The sequence below is a fragment of the Juglans regia genome, chromosome 12, assembly GCF_001411555.2.
Source record: "Juglans regia cultivar Chandler chromosome 12, Walnut 2.0, whole genome shotgun sequence".
NCBI classification, from domain to species: Eukaryota; Viridiplantae; Streptophyta; class Magnoliopsida; order Fagales; family Juglandaceae; genus Juglans; species Juglans regia.
In genome coordinates, this window is record NC_049912.1 from 5,690,423 (window position 1) to 5,706,104 (window position 15,682).

Genomic DNA, 15,682 nt, shown 5'->3' on the forward strand with positions numbered 1-15,682 from the left:
AATAGTGGTGTATGATGTATGAGGCTTATGAATAAAATTTTTCTTTATGTATTCAGCACCAATAAACTTCTTTTAACTTCATAAACACAAGGTTATGTCTTGCTTTTTACTTTCCACCCAATTACTTGAAAGAAAAATGTGTATATAGATATATATATATATATATATATATATATAGATATATATATATATATATATATATATATATATATTTCACAAGGAAATACCGAGTTAATTAATCACCCTCTTATTTCCAATGAAACAAAGGAAACCATCTTTCTTTTTGTTTGTTGGGAAGTAAAAGAAATGCAAGGTAAGAGTCATGAACCTAAGGGTTAAAGTTTAACCAAAAATCAATATCTATCAATATGAGGGTTTTTGGATCAATCGTTAAGTATTTAACAAGTGCTATCAAAATAAGAACTATTTCATGCGTTAGAATCATGGGAGAAGTAACTTGTAGGCTCGATTAAAAGGTCTTGACGCTAATGTGAGCATTGTGTAAAACTATTGAATACAACTTTTCTAAATTTTTAAATAAAAAATAATTCAATTTTTACAAATTCTAAAATAAAATTTTAACTTTATAATATTTTGTATTCAATTTTTTCTCTCTCATTTTTCAAAACTCAATAAATACTTAATTCATACTATTTTACGACTATTCACAAATTTTAGATCTCATCTCATTCTTCAAGCATCCCAAGAGCTTGGTTTGGATAGTGAGTTGAAATGAGATGAATTGAGATGATTTGTAAATAGTAGTAAGGTATTTGAGTTGAGATAAGATGATTTAGAAATTATTTGAGTTAAAATGTTTTATGGGATTTTGGGAAATGAAAGAGAAAAAGTTGAATAAAAATATTATAAAATTATAATAATATTATAATATTATTTTTGTTTTGAGAATTTTGTATTCTATTTGGAAGTTTGAAAAAGTTGTAATAATTAAATAATGATTAGATGAAAAGTTAAAGATTTGAAATTAAAAAATATTTGTATTTAGGGTGTTTATATATTGAAATGAGATGAGATGGAAGCATTTCTCTATCCAAACCAGACATAATGGATGAGATGGCTAGACAAGTGTTTGTCCAGCCATCGAAAGTTCATACATTTGTCAAGTCACTACATAATCTGTACATCAAAAGTTCATACATTTGTCCAGCCACTACATAAGTTGTCAATCAAAAGTACATACATTTGTCCAACCCCTACATAAGCTGTCAATCAAAAGTTCATATATTTGTCTTGCCACTACATAATCTATCCAACCATCAAAATTTCATCAAAAGTTCATCAAAACAGCAAAACAAAATAGGAAAATAATACAATAACACTCTTTTTTACAATTTTTATACAACCATGTGTTAAATGGAGGATAATTTTGTAAAACAACTTATAAAGGAAATATAACTTTACATAAATACTCTCAATTTAATACACAGTTGTATAAAGTTGTAAAAAATAGTTGTAAGTGTATATGGATCAAAACAAAAAGTTATCTTAGCCACTACAATGTACAAAACAAACAACAAATAAATTAAGATTGAGATAGTAATCTATTCTTTTGTTTCTTAAGGATTTCCATTTGAAGAGATCTAAATTATTCTTGATGCATTGCCTTCATGTTATCGACATCCAAACTCATGATGAAGATGTATTAGTTCAGACATGTCCCTCTTAGCCCAGCTTATCACTTCATGTCACTCAATCATCATTATCTTCCTATCACTTTTCATGTGACTTAACAAATCAATAGGTGAAGATTCTTTGTGTTTCTTTTTCAGCTTTCTTGCCTAGTGGTCTCTCCGCATTGACAAACAAGCTCTCGCAAATGTTGTCATCCCCAACATTTGCATCTAGATTGGTAGAGCGGCCTCCCTTTCTCCTTATTGACAAATTATCCATATGCAATTGCCATTTTGTTTAGTGCCTCAATAGGTTCCAAAAATAGTCCAAATTAAAGGTGATTTTTTGTGTCAATCGGTACATTATTTTTGCTTTCTCAATCTAAACAACAATAAAAAATATATAAATACGTAGTTCAAAGAAAATTTTAATAATTAGAACCATACCTTGTCTTGTTCATTGGTATCATTGGATGCATTGATTCAACTTGGGTCAAGTAACCACAAAACTTGTTTGTACATTTTTGGATGGTTAACCATCAATTAGTTAACAAGACTACAGAACGTTCATGCCAATTAGGTTTTTTAAAGGTATTGAAATAATCATGAATTCGTATCCACATTTGCATGGACTTTTGGCCAATCCTCTTGATAGCGGCTATGCTAATGTTGAGCCATCCAGAGACAATGAGTTTTTCTTCCTCTATAGTGAAGGACAAGCCCTTTTGAGATTTCTTAGTTGGTGCCCTTACTTCCCCTTCGGTTTGTGTCACTTTGATTTCAACCACAACATTATTATGCAAGACACTAGCTATAGGGGGTTGTTAACACCTTCTCCACCACTTTGCAAGAGTGTGGTGAAAAAGGAATCTTCATAAATTTGTGAGTTCATCCTTCAATGAAATAACATTGTACAAAGTCACAAACCCCACTTAAACTTCATACAACAGCAACCATGAAACAAGTCACAAACCCATACAACAGCAACCATAAAATAGTAAAGTGGTGGGGCAGCTTTTGTATTAATTATAAAGGTTAATGCATCTATAACAATTGTTCTCATTATTTTTTTTATGAGGAAAAAGCACAAGATAGTGCATATGCACCTAAGAATTGTGAATTCTCTTACAACTAAGTGATTAGAATCGCCTTTGTTGACAGATTTCATATTTGCCTAGACTTGTCTTAGGTACTTCCCATTCCTAAGGCCTAAAACACATAAAAACACATTACTCACCCTGCTTCTCAGTATGACTCCAACACTATAAATAACATCCCAAACTTTCTTTAAGCAAATGAAAACAAAAATCCCAAACTTTCTTTAGGACAACCTCCCTAGCCTCTCTTAAAATTTTACATTTTTAATGACTTCAAATGAATTCCATGATCAAATATAATCCTATCACTCTTTTCTGATCTCAATAAAAATGAAATATCCCAGACATTGTAACACTCATGAGAAAATAAGAAACTTCCCAAGATTAAAAAAAAAAAAAAAACAAACAAACAAACAAAGAAACTCATAACTCTGGTATGTTCTTGGATAATGGTCCTTCTACCACCCTATTTCTAATAGTATCACACTGTAACACCCATGTGAAAATAAAAAACTAACAACAAAATAGTGAGATAAAAAAAAATTATCTCAAACAGTCGACTGATAATATAAAGTTATTTTTGTTTAATGTGTCTATAGCAATAATTTTTCTCATTATTCAGAACACATGAAGCATCCAAAATAACAACCATAAAGAATCTCATTGTTAAGCTAGACAATCCCAAGCCGATAGCCTTAAAAAATGACATTTTTCACAATCAAGGCCTTTGGTGCTGGGGTAAACAAAATCAGCATGCTAATAACCAATTCAGCATGCCCATCTTCATCAAATCACATATCACAAAAATAACCATGCGAATAACCAAGAAACTAATCAAGAAATTTTACAAATCACAACAATAACCATGCTAATATGCAACGATTAGGAGCAAAAGATGAAAGAAATAATGAGAGAGCTAGGAGAAGAGATAAAGTACAATGAATGGTTAGCAAACAACCTGTCGTCGAGGAGGAGAGGCTTCACGGGGGCTCAATGGTGGAGAGGGCAAGGGGGATGGTTCTCCAAAACATTTGGTTACACAAATGAAATAAAAAATGAATAATATTAAATACGGTCATGTATTGTATAAGTACTGCACATTTTTTTGAAAAAGAATAGGGTTCACTATAAAAAAAATTAATTTTTTTTCATGTGCATCCTATATTTACTCTTTTTTCAAAAGGAGTGCACAGTGCTTGCACATTCTATGACTGTAAATATCATTTTTCATGAAAAATATGTGAATAATAGTATGATATTTTATAAATAGTAATGAAATGGTTTGACTTAGGATGTTTTATGAAGTTTTGAAAAATGAAAGAGAAAAAATTGAATTAAAATATTATTAGAATATAGTTTATTATTTTTTTTTTGTTTTGAAATTTGAATTATTTTTTGTGTTTTGTTTGAAAATTTGATAAAGTTGTAATAATTAGATGAAAATTTTAAAAATTTGAAATTAAAAAATATTTGTATTTGAATAACATTTAGAGCACTCCTAATGGCTCTTGTAAAATACAATTTTCTTTAAAATATAAAGAAAAATAGTCAAAAGTCCCTTTCATTAGATTATCTATTCTATTTCTATTTTATATTCAGTTATAGTAAATCCTCTACATTTAGAGGTAACTGTTCATTCCTCTAAATAATTTTTTATTGTTTCTCTCTCATTTCATCATCTTTCTTTTTTATGTTATTTTCATTTTAACCTTTTTATCATTTTTGCATAGTCACACTCTCTTATCTCTCATCTACTCTCTAGCACTCCGTTTATAATCTCTTCGACTTTTATGCATGCAAAAGTTTTGATATTGTTAATAATAAAGGCATGCATTTTTTTAAGTAATTTAAAATATTACATTATACATAAAAAAAAATATTACAAATATCAAAATATATGATGTATAGAGAAATATATGAAATATATGATGTGTAGAAAATATAATATTTGAAATAAATAAAAAAGATTAAAAAGTATAATATTTAAATGATATAAAGAAAAAATAAATAACCTGATGTATGACGTATTGTAAAAGTTAGTATGTAAAATAGAAAAAGTGGATTTTAATGATATTTTTTAAAGGATATGATAAAGAAACCATTATGAGTACTCTTAGATGTTAAGATGAGAGGAGATATATTGAAACCATGTGTAAAACCAAACGGAGCCTTAGGACTTGTTTGAATAATGAGTTGATCTCAATTTATCTCATATCATCTCATTTAATTATTACAACTTTTTTAAATTTTTAAATAAAATATAATAAACAATTAAAAATTAAAAATCTAAAAACAATGATAATATTAAAAAATTATATTCTAATAATATTTTATTCAGTTTTCAACTCTCATCTTAACTCAAATAACTATCTAATCCTCCCCTACATGTCTTTACTGGTTGGATTGGTATACCAAACTGTATAGACAACTTGAGAGAAGGACTATTCATCCTGGTTCCGACCCAGGAACCTGAGTATACCCGGACCGGAACTTGGATTTCAAATCCGAACCGGGTTAATCTAGGTCAAACCCTGGCCGGAACCCAGATGAATCTAGGTTTAACAGGATTGTTTTTTTTTTTAATTTCACATCATGAAATTGGTAGATCAGGAACATGTGCTTATAATCCGAAGAACTGATGAGAGCATGTGAAAAGTCTTTTTCTATTTAGTGCTAATAATATTCTCTATTTTTTTTCTTGATAATTCACCAGTATGTTCCAACATTTTAATGCAGGAAGCGAAAGTTGAAATATCTGTGGAAGAAAATGCAAGAACGGCAAGGAGTGAACAAGTGGCGCCCGAATCTTGAAGAGGAATACGAAGATAGTGAGGGTAATATCTACAATAAGAAGACATACAGTGATTTGTAGCGGCATGGATTGATTTGAGAAGAACAGTTATTTTGAAAATCTTCATGCGTTTTGTGCTTTCCAAATACATCCTGCATCATGAAGGAAAAAAAAAAAAACTGGGTACTGAGTTCCGGCCCAGATTTGAAAAAATCCGATTCGGATTAACAGTCCTACTCGAAAGTGGGCTTTTTTGCCAAGTGCAAGGACAACCCTACATTTTGAGCACATTTCCAAATTCCTAATTAACAAACTAGTGATTAGTTGTTCACAGTAGAGAAACCCCTGATCGGTGAAAGAGCATTTACGGATGACAATCGAGAAGGGTCACTAAATAATTAAGAACTTTAGAGCTTTGAGTAAGAGAGAAATTGGCATCTCCATCGTTCACTTCGTATGTCTATTTGTTTTTAATTTGAGGCTTTTAAGTTCAAATAAGAATTTAGAAATATCCTTTTCAATACTTGCGAGCTTTGGAATATCACCTATGATGCTACTCCAATATTTATTAGGAACAAGTTCTTGGAGTCTAGTTGTTTTTCTCATGGAAAGAGTTTAATGTTTGATCTACCGTATATGTGCGTGTGTATATATATATATATATATATATATATATATATATATATATATGTGTGTGTGTGCGCGCGCGCGTGTGTGCGCGCGTGTGAATGAAGGATATATGGTGTACTTATTTTGATATTGATAGGTTAAAAAAAAAAAAAAAAAAAGCTTTTGTGAAAGCTATTTAGAAATTTGAAAAGAATGACTAAAATTGATACATTTTTACTGGCTAGATATAGAGGTATATTTGGAAAGAGAAATGCTAGAAAGGGCAGATTTGGGGGGTGAGATGAGAATTTTACGTTTTATTTTGTATTTAAAATATTATGTTTTAATATTATTATTATTTTAAGAATTGAAAAATGTGTATTGGGATTTGAAGTTAAATTGTTTATTATATTTTGTATGAAAATTTGAAAAATGTGTAATGATGAGATGAGATAAGATGAGAATTTTGTATTTTGTCTTGTGCCCCAAACCTGCCCTTAGTCTCCGTTTGATTTCACATATAGTCTGAAGTTAGGGGTATCAAATCATGTTAATGGATCGTGTTCGTGTCATGTCAAGACATATACATTATACTTACTAGGTCAATCCTTAAGGATTTCGTGTCAAAATCTCAAATTCTAACACGATCCATTAAGATAACGGGTTGACACGACACAATCCATTTTGACCTAATACTGAATATGAAATAGATTGATACGATAGGGTACAACCCGACCCGAGCCGTCTCGTTTCAACCCATTTACGTTAATAGGTTGAACAGACCCCGTTTCAATCCGTTTGACTTGATTGATATTATATAATTATTAAAATATAAAAAATATCTATAAAAAAATAAAAAAATTAACTACAAATCTAAAATTACAATCCAAATAATAAAAATACCAACATTAAAATCTCAACAGTATCAAATATGATAAACACACAATTATACAAATATGATAAACATACATCGTAATAATATTAAACTTATAATACCAAATATGATAAACACACATTGTAAAATATTAATGTTACAATCTCAAATATGATATAAATGTAAATTCAACTTTCTTAACGGGTCATAATGGGTTGACCCATTAAGCAATCGTGTCTTAACGGGTCAATCTGTTTTGACCCGAATCCATTAACGTCAAATTCAAACCCCATTTTATCGTGTCATGTTCATGTTGGGTTAATGGATTGTCACATATTACTACCCCTAGTCTTAACACATCTCATCTCATCTCAACATCCAAATACTATTCAAATACAAAAACTTTTCAATTTCAAAATTTTCACTTTTTTATCTAATCATTACACTTTTTCCAAACTTCTAAACAAAATACAAAAAATAATTCAAAATCTTCAAATTTTAAAACAAAAATAATATTAAAAAATTACATTCTAACAATATTTTAATTTTATAATATTTTTATCTAACTTTTTTATCTCTCATTTTTCAAAATCTTATAAAATATCTTAACTCAATCTACTTTACTATTATTTATAAACTATCTCATTATTATTTATAAATTTTTCATATCATTATATTTTATCTGTATAATCAAACGAGACATTGAAAAAATATCTTACAAAAATAAAACTTATAAATTGATGTATGGGGTGAGTTACAATAATAATCATAAAAGCTGGGGCAAACCAGGTTTCATGATGTTGAGGGTATGATGTTATGGAGATAGTGATGGTGATGACGATGGTAAAAAATTAGCGGCAGTAATGGTAATGGCGGTGGAGATGGTGATGATGTTGCGACCTCAAAGACCATGGTGTGGACATATAGTGGATATAGTGTAAATGGCGGTGATGATATTGGTAGAAATCTGGAAAGTAATAATGATGGCATGAAAATTATAAGGAAAATTCTATGCATCGTAATATCATCATATTTTTATGTTATTATATAAAAATAAAATAAGAGTAAATAATATAACATTACTCAAATTATAATATTCAAAGAATCTTTACAACAATATTCTTACGCGAATTGTTATATACATAAAAAAAATTATATAAAGTAAACTTATAAATTGATGTAATTTTACGATCCGTTAGATATATTTTATAATAAAAGTAACTTTATAATCTAACATACAACATCAAATCACATCAGTTTGTAGGTTTACTTTTGTATAATCTCTTTGTGAGTTTATTTTTGTGAGTAAAGAATAATAAGAGTAATGTTAGATATAATTATGAGTTATATAAGTATTGTGTACTCCTTTTAAAAAAAGTGATATCCAATATTAAAAATTTAATTTTTTCATGTGGATTCTATATTTACTTAATTTTTTTAAAATTGTAAATATCATTTCTCAAATAATAAAGAATGTGAGGTAAAAAAGTTCTATTACATACAATCACTTTTACATATTCATTGCATATTATATCAAAAGAATTCAATATAAAAGAAATAATGCATTCAACATCACCAAAATGCACAAAAAATATGAAAAAAGTAATTGCACATAAAAATTTTGGAGTTAAAATTAGAGAATGAGCACCGCTTTATTGGTTAAAGACTTCTTTAAGATTCATGTTAAAATTGAAATTTGAATTGAAAATTTAAAATTGAGAAATAAATTCAATATGAGAACTTTATATTATTTATCATCGTTTATATTAATTAGATCTAAGTTCTAAAACGAGGTAAAATTAGAGAAAATTGGTACTTTTAAATTTTTTGTCATCGTTCAATAAATAGAGAAATGTTGGTCTTCTGTCAAATTCACTAATGACACTGATATTTATTTATATATAAATAGCATTGTTTATGTAATTACAAAAATTTAAAAAGGTTCATTTTATCATTTTATAAAAATAAAATATAAAATATAAAATAAATAAAATAAAAGTTCCACAAAAAAGGAGTTGAGGTAGGAATCCGAATTCCCACGGGCAACTAGATTCCCTTTCCTAAATTCCATCCAAATGGGGGTAAATTTTAATTTTAAATATTCTCAGAAATCTTAAAAGATTACCTCCATCCAAAATTCCTATAAGTTGAATTCGGTTAGATTTTTTCAATTCTTAATTCAATTTACATTTTCTCTAATATATCATCTATCTAAACAGAACATATGCTATTTTTTTTGTGATACCCCATATGATAAGGATAAGGTTAGGTGGTGTATGGGGTCCCACATTGTTTGGGAAGGAGAAGTTCTTGCTCTTTATAAGGTTCTAATGGGATTTCAATTGTATCATTGACTAGTCATTTTGGAATATAGGCCATGTGGTTTGGGTCTTCTATTGGGGCATTACAAATGGTATCAGAGCCTATTCCAACCAGAAATGTTGGACTTGAGCCGTGCCACCTACTAAGGACAGGCCTGACGAGGACGTCGGGAATTTAAGGGGGGGAGATTGTGATACCCCATATGATAAGGATAATGGTAGGTGGTGTATGGGATCCTACATTGTTTAGGAATGAGAAGTTCTTGCTCTTTATAAGGTTCTAATGGGACTCCAATTGTATCATTGACTAGTCTTTTTGGAGTATAGACCATGTAGTTTGGGCCTTCTATTGGGACGTTATATTTTTGTTCATGTATTTTTTACTTCTTTTTATTAAAATATTAGGTACAAAAGAAAGAAAGAGTGATGTGTTTATATATATATATATATATGTGTGTGTGTGTGAATAATGCTACATGGTCATCTAAAATTTATCGTTCATATGCCTCTCTTGATGTGGTGTCTCGTTGTTTATTAAAAAAAAATAAAAAAAAAAAACACAAACGCAAAAGCGATAGAGTGAACCTAGGGTTTCAGTTTTCATATTTTTATATTTTCATACGTCTTTTTATTTTAAATATATATATTAATAAATTGGTGCCACGTACGTTAATAGTGTCATGTCTAATAATTTAGATGATGTAGTACCAATACTCTATATACACGTGTGTGTGTGTATATAACAACATAGCAAACTCTCAAACAAATAATTTAGAGAAACACTTAATTCACATAAATATTTTTTCAAAATAAATTCATAAATTGACGTGATTTTTTTGTAATATGTCATGTCTAATTTATAATCAAATAAATTTTATAATTCAACATATCACATCAAGTTAAATTAATTTATAAATTTACTTTTATAAAATATCTTTATAGATCTAACACTTCTCTATAATTTAGTAAAAAAAATATAAGTTAAAATTAGAGAATAGGCATTACTTTTATAGGTTGAGATTGCTTTAGAATTATGTTGAAACTCAAATTGAGGGAGATAAATTCAATGTGTCAACTTTATATTATTTATCCTTTTTTGTAAAGATCTAACACGTGGTAAAATTAGAGAAAATTGGTACCTTTCTTTTTTGTCAATACTCAATAAATAGAAAAATGTTGTTGTTCTTCTTAAATTTTTTAGTCTGTCAGATTTCAAACGATCTTCCATTTAAGAAATTGATTAATAAAGTCATTCAAAATTTGGCACCTAATTGAAAATTACAAATTTTAAAATAAAAAAAAAATATTTCTATTAACATAAAATTTACGTACCGCACGATCCTGTTTAGATATAAAAAATATTTCATTTCATCTCATTTTATTATTATAATTTTTTTAAATTTTTATATAAAATATAATAAATAATTTAACTTTTTTAAATCTTATAATAATAATAATAATAATATAATATTCATTTCATCTCAATTCACTGTCCAAACCGCAAATATATCTTTTATCTCTTTTTCGGTTTTTTCGATCCACACTCTATGCAGATATGTTAAGAATATAACCAACAATCCTTTGATTTGTGAGTAACTTACATTTCCTTTTATTTCCCGTTATTTTCAGCAAGCATGCTATTGCTTGAAGCAAAACCATGATTTACGAGGTTGTCTCCCATTATACTCTTAAAAAAAAACACAAAAAAACAAAAACCTTGTTTGGCTGGCAGTTTTTAAACGTTACGAAGGAATGAGTTTATTTCTCCTATAACCGTTTCCATGTTAAAATAATTGCTTCCCCTCATCTTGACCGTTAAAAGGAAATCCATCTCCAACACCTTGGAATCCCACGCAGACAATCTACGGTCAAACCCGTCTTTTAAGAAAGAATGGACTGAAATCATGACCCGTCGATGCACCTAATTCTTCTCTCCAATTTGTCGTTGTATTTAAATAAACAGAAATGTTAATTTATTCAACTTGATTCTCACACTTCATCTATTTTTTTTTAATTATTAAAAAAGTGATTAATATATTAATTTTTTTTATTTTCTAAAATTTTTTTAAAATAATAAAAAATATAAATAAAATAATAATAAGACGAATTTAACCTGACTGTGAGCGATCACTATGAGCGGCAGAGTAGCACCTGTCTTTGATAAAACCACCATATGTGGGGCGCTTAACTGCGTGCCTCGTTGTGAGCCACTGCTTCGTTGTACGTTATATATTGAAACTTCATGAGGTTAAAAAATGTCCAGGAGAGAGAGAGAAGTTGGAAGAGACACTCCAAATCAAATCAGGCTTATCCCGGACAATGGGGTTGGGATTTTTATCGTAAAAAATACAAAAACTACCTCATAAGTCACAAGGAAAGATTTTTTTTCGTTTCTCTTAAAGGGGTATCTTGATTTGATTTGTTCGTTTCTGTTACACTTTTTTTTTTCCTTGTTATTCGATTCGCATTTTTGCATATTCTACCAGAATGGAGGCGGAGAAGAAGTACATCACCGCCGAGGAGCTCAATCAGCACAACAAGCCAGGGGACTTGTGGATCTCTATTCAGGGTAAGGTTTACAATGTCTCAGATTGGGGTAAGGATCATCCCGGTGGCGATGCTCCTCTCCTTAATTTGGCTGGCCAAGATGTTACCGACGCTTTCACGGCTTACCATCCTGGTACCGCATGGAACTATCTTGACAAGTTCTTTACTGGGTATCATCTGGAGGATTTCAAGGTCTCGGAGGTGTCCAAGGATTACAGAAAGCTTGCGTCTGAGTTTGCCAAAATGGGTTTGTTTGAAAAGAAAGGACACGGGACTATGTACACCCTTTTATCCGTTGCTTTCATGCTTTCCCTTGTGGTTTATGGTGTTTTGAGGTCTGAGAGCGTTTTCGTTCATTTGTGTTGTGGTCTTTTGTTGGGTTTCCTTTGGATTCAGAGTGCTTATGTGGGTCATGATTCGGGGCATTACCAAATAATGTCAACTCCCAGATTCAACAGAGTTGCTCAAATCCTTGCTGGGAATTGCTTGACCGGTATCAGCATTGCTTGGTGGAAATGGACTCACAATGCACACCATATTGCCTGCAACAGCCTTGATCACGATCCCGATCTCCAACATATCCCAGTCTTTGCTGTGTCCTCAAAACTGTTTCATTCTATAACGTCCTGTTTTTATGGGAGGAAGTTGGAGTTTGATCCTCTGGCTAGGTTCCTAGTCAGTTACCAGCATTTGACATTTTATCCGGTTATGATTGTTGGGCGGATCAACTTGTTTATCCAGACATTCTTGTTATTGTTCTCTGGGAGGAGGGTTCCTCAAAGAGGATTGAACATCTTAGGACTTCTTGTATTCTGGACCTGGTTTCCTCTCCTGGTGTCATTCCTACCCAATTGGACTGAGAGGGTGATGTTCGTGATTGCCAGTTTTGCTGTAACGTCGATCCAACACATTCAGTTCTGTTTGAACCATTTCTCGGCCAATGTTTATGTTGGACCGCCTAGCGGGAACGATTGGTTTGAGAAACAGACTAGTGGGACTCTGGATATTGCTTGCTCGTCTTGGATGGATTGGTTCTATGGAGGATTGCAGTTCCAGCTGGAGCACCATTTGTTCCCACGATTACCTCGATGCCAGTTGAGGAAGGTTTCTCCTATTGTGCAGGATCTATGCAAAAAGCACAACTTGCCTTACAGGAGCTTGTCCTTCTGGGCGGCCAACTTATCCACCATCAGGACCCTCAGGACAGCTGCCCTTCAGGCTCGGGACATGGCCAGCCCTGTCCCAAAGAACTTGGTGTGGGAGGCTCTTAACACTCATGGATGACGCCACAAACCATGAATTCCTTTTTTTTTTTTTTTTTTTCAAGTTTTGGTATTTCATAAGATCCCATGCCTTGCCATCTTGGGGCCGTTAGGATGATCGTTGTTTCCAGAATTGATATCATATCAAACACATACCATGCTTCAATTTGAGATCCAGATTCGTTTTGATGTACTTCAGTTTTTAAAACTATATTGAATGCCGTTTCCACAATATGCATGATATGTCTTCATATTGTTGGGTTTTTATGTATATTCTTGGTATTATTGTTGTATCCTCTGCCTACCAGCTGTGTAGATTCTTCTTTGGGAATTCTATATATCGACAGAAGGAAGGTGCTGATCTTGAGCATTTTCCCTTGAATAAGCTTATTTTAAGATGCTATCTCCCATCATGCATGACCTCCTTTGAAATGTTGTTGAGGCTACAGGCTATTGGATGCTTATATTATTGCTGATTTTATCTCAGTTATACTTAATAATAGGTTAGGTAAATGGATGTAGAAAATGGAGATAGCAGAAATCAAAACCCCTTCAAACTTTGTCCTATTTAACTAGGAGAATGCATCAAATGTGTGAGAATGACTGGTGAGGAATGAATTTTGTCATTTGACCATAGTAATACTCGTCCGATGCCAAGCATTTAGTTTGTGCTTGATGGCTGGGAGTAGTTGTGAAGCCAGATCAATTGCTGGAAGCTACTGCTGAAAGGTATCCCAGAACAGCCTTGCTCGCTTCAGTCTTGGATGCCTTCCCAAAAGTTAAAGATATCCTAACAAATGCCAGGGGTGTTCACTGTGCTGCTGCTGTATTACCCCACATTGGAAGGGAGAATTTATGGGCCTGAATAATGATTCCAAAGGGGGCTCTGATTATAGCTTGACTGGTCTGTTTAGAGTATACATCTGGTTTGGACTTTTCTTTTGAGTTATTAGAGCTGTAGTGAAAGTATTCAGTATTTGAGCTGAAATTGTCCAGTGTGGTCCATGCTTTCCATTAAGAAAAAGGTTATTTAATGCACTCCTCCCTTGCAATTCTCTCCTCAAGTTATTCCAAAGGTGAGCTAGAGATAGTTTTTCTCTCTCTCCAGATGTAGAACGGCAAAATGGTCCCATTTCATCCTCTGATAGTACCATTTCCTTCGTGCCTTGTGCTTAAAGCAGATGATGTAACAGCTAATGCTAGTGCAGCCACCACTTCTCATCTTCATCTTTACCTATCTTTTCTCTTTGCTTTCCTCTTTGTATCTTCTGCTTAGCATAAAATAACCCAAAAGGTCATGCTAGTGCAGCCGCCATTATCCAGATAACAATAACCAGCTAGATTGATTTTTCTTTTTCTTTTTCCTTTTTTTTTCTCAAAGGTGTCTCTGTTCCTTTGGGACCTTCAAGAACACAGAACAGAAGTTATTCGAAAACAGAACACTACCTTGGTACCTTAGGTCATTACCATCTGAATGCTAATATTTTAGATGGTAGATTAGAGTTTTTAATTCATTCTGTTGATGTGCTAAATTATTGATAAAAATTCTGTCTCTTCTGCCTTTTCTTTTTTTTTTTTTTTTTGGCTTCTGGCATGAACAACCTGTCCTGTTAAACTAGACTTTTTCCGATGGGCTAGTTATATTAAATATATATTGTCCATTACTGTAAATCTTGTCTCATCTCGAGTGATTAAAAAATATATCTTCAATATGAGCCATGAGGTGTTCATTCTGTAACATGCTTAAAAACCACACGGATTTAGCGGTTTGCAGATAGAAATAAAATAGTTTATAAATAGTAGTGAAGTAGTTTGAATTATGATGTTTTATTAAGTTTTAAAAAATGAAAAAAAAATTATAAAAATATATTATAAAATTAAAATGTTGTTAGAATATAAATTTTTAATATTATTTTTATTTTTAAAATTTAAAAAATTAGTATTATTTTTCGTGTTTTATTTAGAAGTTTGGAAAAGTTGCAATGATTAAGTAACAATTAGATGAAAAAATTAAATATTTAAAATTAAAAAATATTTTATATTTGAGTGATGTTTGAAAAGAAAATTATGAGAAATCTTGAGATAAAATAAGTATAGTTTTCCAAACATGCCCTTAGGTAGTAACTCCCTACTCCTCCAGTTGAAAGCATTACATATTAAGGAAAATGGTTGATGCTCATGCACAGATAAAAATAGGAATGTAACCGATCTGGTTTGGTTCGATTTTGTACATTTTTTAGAACCGAACCGGTATATATTGGTTTTGAAAATTTAAGAATCGGTACCAGATCGATTCACTACCGAAACCGAAACTTCCAGTTTTTTTGGTTTTGGTACAGTCTGTCTGGTTATATTATACTATAATTGCATTATATGTATATATCAAAAGTAAGTTTATATTAATAACTTAATATTAATATTTATGTTTAAAATTAAAATCTTATGTTACATTAATATTATATTATAAGATTAAAATTCAGATGTTATAATAAATGTTATATTAAAAAATTATAAGATTAATTTTATGTTATATGGCATGTTATATTAATT

The 15,682-nt window shown here is 30.8% G+C and overlaps 1 protein-coding gene across 1 annotated transcript; it reads left to right on the top strand.

Annotated features, from left to right (window-relative positions):
• Positions 1-11,559: 11,559 nt before the first annotated feature.
• LOC109002707 (delta(8)-fatty-acid desaturase 2) lies at positions 11,560-13,403 on the top strand. Its single transcript, XM_018980564.2, has one exon. The coding sequence runs from the start codon at positions 11,811-11,813 to the stop codon at positions 13,152-13,154; it is 1,344 nt and encodes a 447-aa protein (XP_018836109.1). The 5' UTR covers positions 11,560-11,810; the 3' UTR covers positions 13,155-13,403.
• Positions 13,404-15,682: the final 2,279 nt, after the last annotated feature.